At 40.7% G+C, this 16,221-nt stretch overlaps 1 protein-coding gene across 2 annotated transcripts in view; it reads right to left on the reverse strand.

Annotated features, from left to right (window-relative positions):
• The window catches only part of DSCAM (DS cell adhesion molecule), a 491,765-nt gene that overhangs the window by 13,414 nt on the left and 462,130 nt on the right, over window positions 1-16,221 (reverse strand). For both annotated transcript variants that reach the window (XM_049835149.1, XM_049835148.1), the window contains exons 30-32: window positions 14,813-14,962; window positions 10,830-11,027; window positions 7,123-7,425 (exon numbers count right to left, since the gene is read on the reverse strand). In XM_049835149.1, coding sequence (XP_049691106.1) covers window positions 7,123-7,425; window positions 10,830-11,027; window positions 14,813-14,962 — 651 coding nt within the window. The remainder of the gene's footprint in view (window positions 1-7,122; window positions 7,426-10,829; window positions 11,028-14,812; window positions 14,963-16,221) is intronic.

Consider the following 16,221-nt stretch of genomic DNA (forward strand, 5'->3'; position numbering starts at 1 on the left):
AGAGGAAAAAACCCAAGAGGCTTCTTGGCTGAGGCTATTACTGAGATTTAAAATTATAATAACAGAAATCTATTTTTAATAAACTGCTACTGCAATGTTTATTGCAGTTAAGAATAATTGTTATGATAACTCAGTTTGTGGTTAATGTTTTTAAAACAGAAAAGAGAAACATTGTTATAAAACTTTTTCAACCTCTACAATTATCTTCCACTTTTTTACATTACAGACTCTTTGATGGCACAGTGGGAGGTAGGAAGAGAGTATATTTCTTTCCAATTTCTGTCCCACCCAGTTTCTGAATGCAAGATTTGAATGACAGCTTTGGAGGACAAAGGACTGATTCATTTGTCAACCTCCCAGGTAAACTTTGTGTAACAACTATTGAAATTTCTGAATATTAATATGAAAAAATGCCTCAGTTTTGATCTTGAAGGACCTAGTATACTGTTGAGATGATTGCCTGGCATGCCTATTCTTTGAGGACCTGATCTTGCTAACCAAGCTTCTAGTTAGTGACAAAGTTAGTGACAACTGTGGGGAGGAGAGCAGCAACCATAATCCCAAACTCCTGGGAGTTTTGATGCTGAGAAAGATGCAATGTTAACAATGTATTGACATCATTTTTATACCATGAAAAATATTAATACTGCACAGAGATTAGGAATTGAAGACCCACTTTTTTAAAGGATGTGATTTATCCCACATGTTCAAAATACTGCTATGCTATCTCTACTGCTTCAGTTTTCTCTTTTAATGTGCCTCCTGAGACACAAGACTATTTTTATAGCTTACTGAGAAATGTCACCATCTGCAGTGGGTCAGCTTCAAGGCCTGGGCAAATTAGGCCTGCCAGCTCTGTGAAGTCCACAAAAACCTATGCGCAGGCCTGCATCCATCCTTTCATTTTTCGGAAGCTATGCAGAAGCTGTTGTTAAGCAGTAACTTCAGTTTGCTTGGTGGTTTATAATGTGTATAAAGGAAAAATAATGATGCTATTGTGGATGCTGAAGCAGAACCTACAAATAATCTCAACTTTTTCCAAAAATCTGTCTATGGAGTTGTAAAGATCAGAGCACAAGGATGCATAAGTCATGCTTTCAAAACACTGAATGTAGGAATTATTTAAAAAAAAATCCTACTTCCCTGTTCCATTTCCTGTAGCTATGACTTTTGAAAAGTTTAAGAAAAATGCAACACCTAAAATATTTTTTGTTGAGGACTGTTTAATAACACCTTCTCTCTATACTTGAAAGTTTTTGTCTGGTGTCAAGACAGTGATGCAGAAAACATCTACAGCTGCTCTTACAGACAACTAGAAGTAGCCTCATGTCAAAGAAAGCTGATTGATATTCGAGGATCACCTCCTCCAAGCTCAATGAGCAGAAACTCAGTCAAAAATGCCAGGAGGCCTGCATGGATGAACAAGGAGCTCCTGGCAAAACTCAGACACAAAGAGGGAGTACACAGAGGGTGGAAGCAGGCACAGGTAACCTGGAGGGAATATAGAGACACTGTCCAAGCATGAAGAAATGTGGTTAGGAAAGTCAAAGCCCAACTGGAGTTGAATCTGGCCAGGGATGTCAAAGACAACAAGAAAGGCTTCTATAAGCATATAGGTCACAAAAGGAAGGCCAGGGAAAATGTGGCCCCGCTGCTGAATGGAGCAGGGAACCTAGCGACACAGGACATGGAAAAGGCTGAGGTACTGACACAAAACTGGGAGGAGTGGCTCATACACCAGAGGATTGTGCCACCATCCAGAGGGACCTTGCCAGGCTGGAGAAATGGGCCAACACAAACCTCATGCAGATCAACGAGGGGAAGTGCAAAGTCCTGCGCCTGTGGAGGAACAACCCCATGCACCAGCACATACATGCTGAGGGCCGCCCAGCTTGAAAGCAGCTTTGCAGAAAAGGCCCTGGGGGTCCTGGCAGACACAAAGGTGAACATGAAGTAGCAACGTGTCATTATGACAAAGGACCGCTGTGACCTGGTTTGCGATAGGAGTGTTGTCAGCATATCAGGGGAGGTGATGCTTCCCTCAGCGCTGGTAAGGCCACACCTGGAGTGCTGCGTCCAGCCCTGGGCTCACCAATACAAGAGAGATGTGGAGCTGCTGGAGAGAGTCCAGCTAAGGGACACTGAGATGATTAAGGGACTGGAGCATGTCTCCTACAAGGACAGGCTGGGAGAGCTGGGACTGTTCAGCCTGAAGAAAAGAAGGGTCGAGGGGATCTCATCAACGTATACAAATACCTGAAGGGAGGGTGCAAAGAGGACAGAGCCAGACTCTTCTCAGTGGTGCCCAGCGACAGGACCACAGGCAACGGGCACAAACTGAAACACAGAAGGCTCTGTCTGAATACCAGGAAACATTTATTTACTGCGAGGGTGACTGAGCACTGGCACCCAGAGAGGTTGTAGAGTTTTCATCCTTGGAGATACTCAAACCCCAACTGGACATGGTCCTGGACAACCTACCTATAGGTGGCCCTGCTTGAGTGGGGGGGTGGGGGTGGTGTTAGACCAGATGACCTCCAGAGGTCCCCTCCAACCTCAACTATTCTGCAATTCTGTGATGCAGTAACTTCAGCTGAATATAGAGTACTACAGTGCAACACATTTGGCACTCTGAATTATAAAATAATAACCATGCTAAATATCCAGATCTTTCTGAAGTCCCAGTGCATGTCTCAGATTAAGTATGCCAAAATCACTTTATTTCCTTATTTACAATTTCTATGACTTTAGGTATGATTGCTTTATTTTTCTTTATAAAAGTATCATTATTGTTTTATGGCAAAATCCTTGCATTTTTTTAGCTCCCATGTCTGAGCTGACTTAATGAAACTGTTTCTTTTTTTCTGTAAACCAAATATCAGGAAAAAGGTGTAGAAATCCGGAAGTCAGAAGTAGTTCTGACTGCTGACCTGAGTGTGCATCTAAACCACCAGCTAAATGGAAGGGAAAAGGTCTATTAGAAGACTTACAGTGGGCTAGAATATGAGGCAATCAACTATTACTCATTACTAGTTACAGAGTTGAAGTTGTACATAATGTGTAGAAGTTCTGAAAAGACAGTCCTAATTCATAGTTATAGTGCTAGAAATGATCAATTACTAAGCTTGCCTAGACATCTGATGAGCCATCCAAATATAATTCAAGCTGATGGGGCGATCAAATGTTTTGATTCAATTTCTGAATAAAAATGGTATGGAAGTTGGGAACATCACAGCAAGTTGATGTCAGCCCCCAGAATACAATTCATTGAATCTTGATCACCCCTTTTCCTCCTCCAATGAAAATGCATTCAGGTACCCTACTCCTAATCATTAACTATCTCAGTTTGGAGCAACCTGAGCTCTCAAACACTGCCTGTTAGATAAAGCAGGTAGTTTGATCAGCAGGCTTGACTGTACAGGTACAAAAGAATCCTATGAGATGCTCAGGAAAAGCAAGGGAACAATCAGTGACATGAGTTGGGATTCCCTCAGAAACTTTCAGGAAGGTCTTCTGAAGCCAAGCCTTAGGGTGGTCTAACATTTTGCTTGCTCATACCAAATACTTATGGTAGCAATAAGCTAAGAAATAGGTGCTGTAATAGCTCAGTCAGTTATGGCTGACGAAGTCTTCACTGGTAAACTCCATCATTACCTTTCTTGAGTGAAGTTGCAGCCTTGCCATTGGGTAGATTAATTTCAAAATGTCCCACTTATCAAAATAACATTTTGTTATAGTCTTTCTGAAACTGCCTTTTAATTGTTGGGGGTTATTTTGAAAAACAAATACTACTGATTGTAGACACCTAAACCTTTATCGCAACCATAAAAGTTGCAATAGGTAGCATTACAGGCAGTTTGAAAAGTGAGATTAGACATTAGGAAGGAGGAGGCATAAGTTATTGAAAGTGACATTGTACAAGAAAGAAAATGAGTTGGGGGAGAAGAAAAGCAAAGTGCCGTGAAAACAGGTAGAAGTTGTCTTGAAAGAAAAGGCTGACTTCAAGGAAGAATAGACATGTACTAAAGAAGTGCAGTCAGTGTTTCAGCTCAGACGTTCTCATCTACTTAATCTAAATACCTTAACTTTTTAATTTCTTCTCCAGGTTCCCAAATGTAGAATTACTTTGATTAATTGTATTTGAATTATTAATTACTTCTGCAGAATTTCTGAAGTGGTGGGTGAGAGAAGAAAGATGCCCACTGAGTCTTTCCTCACTGATATGAACACTAAAAATATGGTCTGTCTTTCTACTTGCATGTTTTGTTTGAAGACCTGCAAAAAGTAACCTTTAATAACATATCATTCAATATTTAGAGGCCAACATTCAAGTTGCTCTGCTGGAACACTGAATTTTTTTTCAAAGTATTGAAGCTAATTACTAATTTCAAAATATATTTAATTTCCTTACTGCAAAGGAAAGCTAAAGCTAATCAAGAAAAGCAGGTAAAAATTCAAGCCATTTAAACTAACAGAGGTAAACATGGCTACAAGTCTGTAATTCACTAGAGGGGCTCTGATGTTGTTCCAACCCCGGAAGCTTTTAAATGAAGCACAGGGACTAAATTTTTGTGCTGTATGCCCTCAAGAAAATCATTTTTATATGGAATATATTAGAACCAAATACTAAATATGCATAAATAATGTATTTGGAACATGAAAGGAAAAGAGTAAGCTATTTGTTAAAGAAATGATAAAAAATGTTTGTTGACTGACTGGAAGGAGAGGATTGCAATTTTGACTCAGCTGTGAATGCAGATGCTTCCCTTTAGCAGAGAAAAGACAAATATTTATCTTACTTTTTTTTGAGTTAGAAAGTAAAATTATTTCTATCTTTATTTTTACAGCTCCTGGGTTTGTGGTTCTACTCTGTGACTACACAGAAATCAATCATTTCTCTCACTATTTTATTTCCTACTTATTTTCCCTCTTATCTATCACTATGATACACTAATTTCCTGCCTTATCTATTATAACTTTCTACCTTCTGCTTGGTCTTTTTCGTCCCATGTTCTTCTTTCAGCTTTCTCTAGCAAAATCCTTTATGCTTTCTTTTCAGTGTCAGGACCTGCTTCTGAATGACTTTCCTGATACCACTGTCTATCTTCCATTCCTCTGTCTTCACAACAGTTGCTTTTCCATTTATGATGTATATTAAGCAAAAGACCATAGTTTATTCTTTACGTATATGAGCACTACTGAACTTTCTGTGTATATAAGTAGCCCCACCCACACTGACAAACGTATATACTAAATAAAAATAAAGTAAAATAAATCACGTTTTCAAAAAACACACAAATGTAATTGAGCCTTTTTCCCATTTGAATCCTCCTCCATGATGTCACACCATGTATTCTATAATGGAGACTGACAAACATTGTGAGAAGATTTTATAATGTATTTGATCTCAGAGTACCACAGATAATCTACCTATGCTATTGTGCACTGGGATATCACAAGAAACAGCATTCTTTGTGAACTGGAAATTTGATTGAGCCCAATAGAAGGATGTCCCTCAGGCACCTTCAGTCAGTAAGAAGTTGGAGCGGGTTTAAATTTGTCTGAAAGTAGAAAGCTCCACATCCCTTGAGCTATAGCACTGTCTTAATTTTGTCCATTTTTTATTCTCCCTCCTTTAGATAATTCTAGTTTGATATTAGGACATGTCAAAGAGAGAGTATAACTGCTCAAGAACATCACCGAAGGGTTATTACAACTTGACAAGATGCTGCAAGGCAGAAGGGATAGTACATCTTTTGCAATCTGTCTTTATGAACTGTTCTGATAGCAAACCTTTGCTCTCAAGCAGAAAGTATTGATGTAAGACATGTTTTATTAGCAGGTGATTTGAGTTAGAGATGGGCACTGTCCATCTTTGTTGGCAACACAGACAGTGGGATTGAGTGCACCCTCGGCAAGTTTGCCGATGACACCAAGCTGTGTGGTGCGGTCAACACGCTGGAGGGAAGGGATGCCATCCAGAGGGACCTTGACAGGCTTGAGGAGTGGGCCCATGCAAACCTCATGAAGTTCAACAAGGCCAAGTGCAAGGTCCTGCACATGGGTCGGGGCAATCCCAAACACAAACACAGGCTGGGCGATGAGTGGATTGAGAGCAGCCCTGCAGAGAAGGACTTGGGGGTATTAGTGGATGAAAAACTGAATATGACCCAGCAATGTGCACTTGCAGCCCAGAAAGCCAACTGTATCCTGGGCTGCACCAAAAGAAGTGTGACCAGCAGGTTGAGGGAGGTGATTCTGCCCATCTACTCTGCTCTGGTGAGACCCCACCTGGAGCACTGCGTCCAGCTCTGGGGTCCTCAGCACAGGAAAGACATGGACCTGTTAGAAGAGGGCCATGAAAATGATCAGAGGACTGGAACACCTCATCTCTAAAGAAAGGCTGAGAGAGTTGGGGCTGTTCACCTTGGAGAAGAGAAGGTTCCAGGGAGACCTTATAGCAGCCTGCCAGTACCTAAAGGGGACCTATGAGAAAGCTGGAGGAGGGCTTTCTACAAGGCCATGTAGTGGTAGGACAAGGGGTAATGGCTTTAATCTGAAAGAAGGTAGATTCAGATTAGATATAAGGAAGAAATTCCTTACTATTAGGGTAGTGAGGCACTGGAAGAGGTTTCCCAGAGAAGTTGTGGATCCCCCATCCCTGGAAGTGTTCAAGGTCAGGTTGGATGGGGGTCTGAGCAACCTGGTCTAGTGGAAGGTGTCCCTGTCCCTGGCAGGGGGGTTGCAACTAGATGATCTTTAAGGTCCCTTCTAATCCAAACCATTCTCTGATTCTATGATGATATGTACCGCATATGGTCTTATTTATCCCAGAAGGTTCTATTGCCAGATGGCTGCAGCTGTAGAGTAGTGTATTTGATGGCCTAAACAGTCCCCTTCTGTTCCTAAATTTCCAAGTTCCTCATTTTTCTGTATATGGGAGAATATACTCAAATGTTATATTAGCTGGGACAAAAAAGCAATTATCTCTGTAAGTATTTACAGTATATATTGTGCACTTTCTTTCTTCCTTGTGGTATATATACCCTTTCCTGTTAACCAGTCTAGGCATGGGGTGAAATGCTCACCCCAAGGACCAAAATGTTACCTCTAACATCTCACCTGGCCGATGTGCCTTTGGAACTGCCATGTTCATCACTCGCCCTCCATCCTGAGGTTTGGGGGGGGATGCGGTAAACCTGCAAATCCCCGACTCTGACGGCGTGCTTGAGGTCAGACTGTCTGTGTAGTCATTAGTCCCTGCCGTGAGCTGCTCTGACGATGTGTCTGATATGAAGCATTCTGTAATGGTGAACTTGGCATGTCTCAGCTGCTCTTCCATTTTTGCATGCTCATATGCTCTCGCTAGCTCTTCGTATGTTGAGGAGGCACTTTCTGTGGAGACCATGCTGCTTCTTGCTCGATCTAAACATCAGAAATATAAATAATGGGAGAAAGACAACATCTGCACAATCCTTTTTGGAAAAAAAGCTGTGAACATGATAGTATTTCTTACTATAATGCAGAACTCTTGAAATGATCAAGGTGATTTAAATGAGTCTGCTTCACTATAAATGTCTGCACAATTTTCAGTTTAGTCAGTTACTTGATAATTACAGATAATCTAAAGTGAAGTAGTCTGCTAGCAGCATTATGTGGCTTATCATTAAATTCATGGTTTAGAAGAAATAACCTTTAATACATGAAAAAGCTTACTTTTTCTTTTTCACAAAAAATAATTTCTCTAAAAGTTAAATGCCTTAAAAAAAGTTAGAAACCCACAAAACAGATTTAGCAAAATGAGGAACAGCTTCTCTACGTTACTTTTTAATGCATCTTAGAAATATTTCTGTGAGGTGATGTCTAGGTGAGAAAGGATAGTCTTTCTGTACCTGTTTCAATCTTACTTCTTTTTTTTGAGAAAGCCTTGAGGACAAAGGCCAAATATGAAGGCGGTGTCTCTCAGACCTTGTCTCTGACTGTCTGACACTAGGTAAATACTAACTCATTTCATACAGAACAAAGGTCTTAAGAAAGCAATATTGTTTGGTAGCTACCAGCCTGCAAACATTCAGGTGCTTTTTTCAATGCTGCTGAAGCTAGTGGGGGCTTAATATTTGACACGCAGGCTACTATGACCTTCAAGCTGTTCTTTTCTGCTGATGAATTTCTGAGAATATCAATAGTTCTTAAACAAGCACTATTATTGAAAATGTAAATGGCTACTGATACATTTAAAAGCATTTTGGAAATGCATCGCTCATTTCTGCAGGGACAAATCACTGGTCTGTTGCACCCATCACACTTCTACTTCAGTGGGCTGGAAAAGCAGAAGACTTCCAAAAGTTCCTTGGGCAGAAGTCATGTTTCATCACAAGATCTGTACAATTTCAGACATTGTTGGTGAAGTTCAATAAACAGGCACAATGTAATAGCTAATTCATAAAAATGGGACTCCTATAGCAGCCAGAGGCAACTGTGTTGTTATTGCAAATCTTTATCTTTTTTATTGTGTGCTAGGATCCTTGCATCAGTTTCCATTGTGCTCAAAAAACGACACTCCTGCCACTTGTAAATAGGAGCATGCCTTATTTAAAATGACAAGTACTTCTACAATATGCTGTAACTTCCTTAAGATTTTGAGCTGGCCAGAACTTAAACAAGGCACTTTTTTTTTTTTTCTCCCCACGGGAAACATCATTCTGTTTTTCACATTTGATTTGTAAATCGGGCCAAAATAATGTCTTGACAAATTTCTGATCAACTGGAAACTCCTGGAAGGGAGCAGTTGCCCAGTGCCATAGACCAGTGTCTGTAAATATGATGGTCATGCAAAGGTCCCAGTTTGGTCCATGTAGCTCAGGCCCTGCAGCTACCCATATCCCATGCCCTGGGGAGACTATTTTGGGAAGAATCTACTTGAACACCTACTTTAGATTTGATGAAAGTTCATCCAAGCCCAGGGTGAACTTCATGAAACCTAGATTAATCAGAAAGTTTCTAATGGCCTCTAGTTAGAACATTTGAACTTAGTTACAGCTATGAACTGCTGCAATAAATGTCTCCTAAGCTTAAAAGCTACTGCTTTGTAAACGTGGAATTATTTTGACAATAAGTGCTAAATTCTGCCAAAAATCAATTGCATCATCTAGATTCAGAAATCTGAAGTCCATATTGGAAAAGTGATCAAATGTGCATATTAGCTCAATTGATTCTTGAACATGTAATTTGGCTACATCTATTGTAATGTTTATTTGGAAATTTTAAACTTCTGAAGTACTTAGATTAAACTGATTCTATTCTTTTCCTAGAAACCAAGTGGCATAACGGAGTTACATTTTGGCATAAGAAAAGCTTTCCTGAGCATGATCTAAAGCTTGCTATCCCTTACATAAATCACTGTGTATTCAAGGGTAGACATAGAGTAGGAAAGCAGCCATGTTAAAACATAGATTATGAAGTCTGGTTACAAAATTACATGTGGTTTGTCTATTAAACTACACAGCAACTTGAATTATCTCCCTTTGCCACGTGCATTGGAAAATATCACTGGGTAACAAAATGTTGGAACACATGCAAGGGCACCTGAAATCTGGAATGTCTACAAAAAGAGTTACTGAGATAACATTTGCTATTTATTTTGTATCTGTATAGCTATTAGAGTTAATCCTTAAAGCCTTATGATAATTCTCCCTGAAAAAATCAGGATGAAGTCTGTCAGCTGGCTAGAGGCATCTATTGAGTGCCGTTACCCTATGGAGACAACATAGGGGTCTGCAAGTTTAGGAGGATGAATTGTGAAAAGATAAGAACTCCAACCTATAAGTTACTAGACATAAGGGAAGTCAGATGCTTGTCCTTATAGAAAGAATCAAAAGTCATACTGGTTTTCATGGTGAAAGGCCAGTCACACCTACTGCTTTGTAGCTCTAACACATAGCTTTTTCATGTGACAAATACTTTTCCTTAATCTGAGGAGGCCAGAGTAAGCCTGAATTCACTTCTGTCAGGCATACCTTTGAATAGTATTTTACCTTTCTTCATATTTAACTTTTATTAGATTTGCTTCGTGACTATTCTTCTGCTTAATCATTTACTCATTTATTTGCCCTTTTTGTCACTTGTTCAGTATAGGGCAGAGGAGAAAGCTTTTTTTTTCAGGTACAATTGCATTTATAATGTGAAGACATCAAGAAGAGATGAAGACTGCAGGCAGATTATGTATTCAGTGTCTCCCCAGTTATCATCTAGAGGAATAAAACCTATGCGGTTTCTCAGGAAAAAACAGAGCTAGCTGCTGCAGCAGTCGGTGATATGAATGGATTTTGATGTGGACTCTAATTCCAGATTTTTCATTCTTATTTTTTCCACCTAGAATAAACCCTGTGAGCATATTATAGGAATGTGAAAAGGAAAATACGAACCTCAGTGTAGCTCAAACCTTAAAACCATTCCACCTGTGATTCAGGCATATTCTTGGTTGTTAATACTGCCCCTTCCTGGTCAATGCCATTTCATGCAGCAAATACTACTTTTTCCTGCAGATACAGGAAGTACAGCACTTTCCTGAGTACAGGAAAAATTACCACCATATCTTTCAAAGGACTCCAGTATGCGTGTGTGGCATCAGAAACCACGGGCACAGTATTTGTTATCATGGGCACTATATGCATTTGTGGCACCCCTTATAAATAGCCCACAGAAAAACACCCTGGCAAGGAAAAACTAATGACACCTAAGCACCAAATGAAGTACACCAAGGACCAAGAAGGTCACCGCAGCTACCGCTGTCCCGTTTTCGCAGCGCAGCCCTGCAGAGAGCCCCGTACCTGTGTCCTGCGAGGGGCTGACGCTGTAGCTGTCGCTTTCCTTGTCCACTGACCCTGCTGGCCTGGGGGTGGGCAGCCTCCAGTCTGTGGTGAGGGTATGAGCTGATATGGTGGGGTGAGGTCTGTTGAGGGTCCACTGACTAGCGTAGCGGTTGCGGGCTGTGGATCCGGTTTTGGCACTCCTCCTTGTAGTAGGATCTGTGGCGGATAACAGAGAGGGTGTTTGCCACTAGGCTCTTGAATTGATAAGGAAACAAGCCCTGTCAGAAGGGGATGGCCACTGAAATTGTGTTGGTTAAAAAAACCCCCACAAAACGTTCTTTGGGGGGGGGGGAAAAGAACAGTGAAAATGCTGTTCATTGCCAAACTCCTAATGCTTTTTTGAAATACCCTCTTTCTGATGAAACCATACATTTTAAAACACGGTGCAACTGAAGAGCTGAGGCCCTGCCAATCTCCCGTTGACACATTCATTATCCCCTTACTCCAACTTAAGCAGTTCTCCAGAACCAAAACCACTTTGAGATGTGAAAGAGCACAAGGCAAGTCGATCTGGTCAGGGATTTCACACCACATCTCAAGTGAAGTCTAAGGTAAATTATCAGTGTAGATGTGCCCTCAGAAACACCCTACACCAAGTACCTGCTCTCAGTTGGTAAAAACATGTGGTCAGAAATGTGGTAATATATAATTTCCTATTCTGGACATTTTACTAATACTTTTACTATATTGCAGTATTAATCAGCTACAGATTTCCTGTTTTTTAACAAGTAACCAAGACATAAAGCATAACCTCTAATAGTGCCATCAGAGTGTCAGTAAGAAGAGGTTCATAAAACTTTGACTGTTTTTAAAAAAATTAATAAAGAAATACAATTTCTTAACCTTTACAAGTAATCTGCTACTTGTTTAAGGTCAGCAATGGTTTATTTTTTATTATCCTGGAGATAATATCGTGACCAAGGGAGTTAAAGTGAGCTATCTGCCAGAACTGACCTCCTTAATTTTGTTAATAAATAGTTCTTCTGTAAAAGTGAGGCTTGTACTCCCTTACAAAGAAAGTGGAATAGAAAAATCATTATGTGGCAAACAGAAAGTGACTAAATCAGCACTGAAGGATTTCTCTTCGAGGCTTCTGAAAGGATATTACTAACAATAGAAAGGGTATTAGAAACGAAAAATTCAAGTCTATTCAAATGTTCTTTGACATTCAAATGGTGAAGTTGTCAGTCTTTGAGGTAAGAGACTTTAACAGAAGCAATTTAAAGAAAAAAACAATACACAGATAATGACTCTGAACATTGCTTCTGCCTAAGCATTCCCAGTAAGAATTTGTATTCTGCTGCTTCAAAGAAACAAGCTATTTATTTAGTAGTACCAGCTATGGTCTGGTCCTTCTCCTATTTCACATCTTCCCCTTACAGCAGCGGAAAATTATGAACCCAATGTCATTGATAATTGATCGTCCTGGTAGTGCAACACATAGCTGCCTCACATGGATAACATCCAAAAATGCACTTGGCACAACGTGACCAGCCTGTCAGTATAAACCACCGCTTGTTCCAGCTGTGGAAAGTTGGCACGTGGCTGTCACAGCCAGAAGTGAGCCTCGTGCCTGCCTCGAGGGAAGACATGAAGGACAGAAGGAGAGTGCTAGTGGAAAAACTCTTGGCTTGGTGCTTGGGCTGCATCGTCTGCAGAAGAGAAGAGAAGAGAAGGATCGGGGGCATTTCGTCAATATATAAAAATACCTGAAGGGAAGGTGCAAACTGGACAGAGCCAGGCTCTTTTCGGTGGTGCCCAGTGACAGGACCAGAGGCAATGGCCACAAGGTGAAACAGGGGAGCTTCTCTCTGAACCTCAGGAAACACTTCGCTGTGAGGGAGGCTGAGCACTGGAGCAGGTTGCCCAGAGAGGTGGTGGAGCCTCCATCCTTGAGGATATTCAAAAGTCACCTGCGTACGGCCCCGGGCAGCTGGCTCTAGCTGACCTTGCTTTAAGCAGAGGGGTCAGACTAGCCGGTGCCCGGAGGTCCCTCCCTTCCAACCTCAGCTGTTCTCTGAGCCCATGACTCAGACGGCTTTCGTCAGCAATCTGAAGGAGGTGGGAGAGCCTGCTGCCAGCACAGGAGGTCGGTGCTCGTCCTGCTGAGCGTGTGCTGAGCAGGAGCTCTGCACCAGCTGTGCTGCGCCTGCGTAAGGGACCCTGTAGCAGGGACACAGCAGGCTCCAGAGCTGCCCGTGTGATGGAAAACGGCGCACATCTGGTGCCCCGGTTGTTAAGCCAGCTTTGCTGTCGTATGCTGGAACATAACTGTAGAGAGCTGAGGTGAGCAAGGGAAAGGTTCATGGAGCATACCTCTTTTATAAAGAAATACAAAACAACTAGAGAACAACTTCAAAAGTGCTGTATGGGAATATTTGCCTATCAGTGAGTGTGAGTGTGCTCATACAGGAGGATCCATAACCTCTGAGCCATCCAGCTGGGCACTGCTCCCCTCTTCACAGAGAAAGCTGTGGGTCTAGGCAAACTCTCCTAGCCTAGCCTCTGTCAAAGTTCTATTAGTGTCCTAAATCCAGAGAACGCTACCTAAAAGTCTTTGACCCAGCACTGTGCACTGCTGCAATTAGATCTTTACTGCATAATAGAAGTGATGGTGGATTTCTATTTCCAAAGCTGGTCTGGACATGGATCATACCCTTACACATGAGTTAAATCCAAGTTTAATTTGGAGGAATTTGAAGGACATAACTGCACACAAAAAAGGGATTAGGGATGGAAGGTGCTGGTGCCATAAAATCCTGTGGTATGATACAGGCATACGGTTTTGGGGTGGTGTCTCTTTCCTTATTAGAACAGGCAGGATTGGAAAACGATGGAGAGCCCATTGTTTACTCAGACAATCTTGATTGGCCAACATGATAAAAATTATATGATGATGTTTTTGCTTTTAGTGAGCAGGCTAGACAGCATATACGTGAATTAAAGGAGTGAGACAAGAGTGGTTCCAGAAAGAAAACAAATATCATATCTTGACTCTTCTAATTCAAATGCCGTGTCTCTTCGTAGATGAAAAATTGTGGTACTAATCTAGTCCTCAAGAAATATCTAACCACATTTTAAAACCGTCAGAGTTAGAAAAGCAGCAAGGTCAGGACTAGAACAGCTACCATTTATAAAGACTGGGGTGGAAAAGGAGATTAAATGAAGATTTTTTGAATAATCTGCATTCTAGCAACTAGGCTTTCAGTGTTTATTTTCACTGAACTCACCAAGTAAACAAATTCTGAAACTGTCAGGGGATAGAAATAATCCAAGAGGTTTTAGAAATTGCACACTGCTAGTGAACTACATTTTGGTAATATTCCTAACTCATAAGTATTCCTTTGATCTAGTGATTTTTTCCCCCCATTTACATAGATATGGAACACATTCATGAGAGATATAAGAAGAATGGATTGCTGCAGTTTATTAATTTATGATAGTATTTTAATCGCTATAAGAATAACTCAGGATGAATATATCTGGGAAAAGTAATTTACCATAATAACTAAAACTGGAAATACAACTTCAGAAAAGCAATAATGAGAAATGTATTTCTTGCCCGATTGATAGCTAAGGAGGGAAGATGTATTTTGAAATACAATAAAGATTAATCATTAAGAAAAAAATATATTAGAGACTAAAAGCCATTAAGCTAATTTACCCAATAAATTCTAGAAATTAAAATCTAGCATGCATTCGGTTTAATGAAAGCCAGGTATGAATTATTTCAAATTGCATTGCAGATGCACGTGCCATTTTTACCATATTGAATCACTAAATGCAATTGTATAAGAAATGTTCTCTGCTGACCTAAATAGCTTTCTCTCAACTTTCAGATTGAAGAAAAAAAATCCCATGAGGATGCAAACGCAGGAGCACAGTATTCATTTTCCTATAGCTATCTCCTCTCCAGGTAACATATTCTCTTATATGCTTACTTGTTCCTGGCCGGGCATCAGAAACATCGACCAGTGGTCCTGTAGCTTGTGACACAGACTGGTAATGTACTGTGTGGGTGACAGTCAGTGACTTCTGCTTAGACGTCTCTCCAAAGTCAGCATCAGTGAGCAGAACTGTTGATCTGTCATCTGTAAGTTAAAAAAACCATCAGATAATGAGTAACGAATTTTGTGTTTGCCAAGATAAGAGCTTTACAGCAAGTCCTCAGACATTTTCAGCTGGGCACCAGCAGTGACAGTGGCAGCTCCCTCTTCTCTGAAGGACTGAAGATGGCTTTGAAGTGTGTACCACAGCTTGAGAGCTCTGGCTTTAAACTCAAAGTTCATACAAAACTAAACAATAAGTGTAGTTTTCATGTCAGTCTTTGTGATTTCACTTTAGAAATGTGCAACTGAGACAGGCTATTAAGCATCCTTCCAAAAAGCTAGATTGTGTGTGATTAATTTTGGCCTTAATTCCTTCTTCCCCATTTTTGAACACTGCCTTCTTCCCCTTCATTTTCAGAGAGCTCAGCTGAATTTGTCAACAACATATTGCATTTATTTCTTTTTATTAACATAATTAGTTATGTCCTCACTGAAATCACCTATGTCTTCCCAAAACGAGGTCATTAGGTAATGTTGCTAACTAACCCTCTACCAGTCAGCTTTTTCTCCAGAGACAGAATATTACAGAAGGGATGGTGATGACCCAAGACTGTTCTTAGGAAGTTGCTTATTTTTTAAGCATTTTCACCGCGGTGAAAGCAATGGAAATATACTTGCAGGGCAGCTAAGCATCCGTAAGTCCAGTGTTTTGCTGTTCTGGAAACTAAGGGCTAAGTCCTACCAGCTCTCTCTGCACCAAACCTCACCACCATAGGTGTGAAAAAGAAGCTTTGGGGAGCTTTACGTGAGTTGTATAAGTTTCTCTCAACATAGTCAGTCCAGCTGACTATGGGCTTATCTGCAGCTGCAAAGAAAGGTGCAAGGTGAAGCCTGTCCTTGGGAAGGACTGGAAGAAAAAGGTGAGCACTGACCTTTACTGCTGTATGGTTCTGCTGCCTATTGCTTGCCTATGGGGTAGGATATATTCACCACATTTCTACACAGACCTTGACCCCTGGAGAAAGCCAGTGCTATACAGCACTTACTTTTTTTTTTTTTTTTCTTCAGTTGTGATCTCTGTATTGTATTTCTTCTGCTCCAAAGAGGAATCTGGTCCACTTGATCATGGAAGGCTTAACAGCAATAAATCTTCCACTGACTTTCTGCTTGCAGAACAACTATTTGCATGCTATCAGATTATCTTTTGCATTCTTTACAGTCTTTCTATCCATTCATAATAGTAATAAAAGCCACAAGAACTTCCTGCGATGCTATGCTATATAGCTTTGTAATGTATTTCT

The sequence above is a fragment of the Accipiter gentilis genome, chromosome 32 (genome assembly GCF_929443795.1).
Source record: "Accipiter gentilis chromosome 32, bAccGen1.1, whole genome shotgun sequence".
Lineage (NCBI taxonomy): Eukaryota > Metazoa > Chordata > Aves > Accipitriformes > Accipitridae > Astur > Astur gentilis.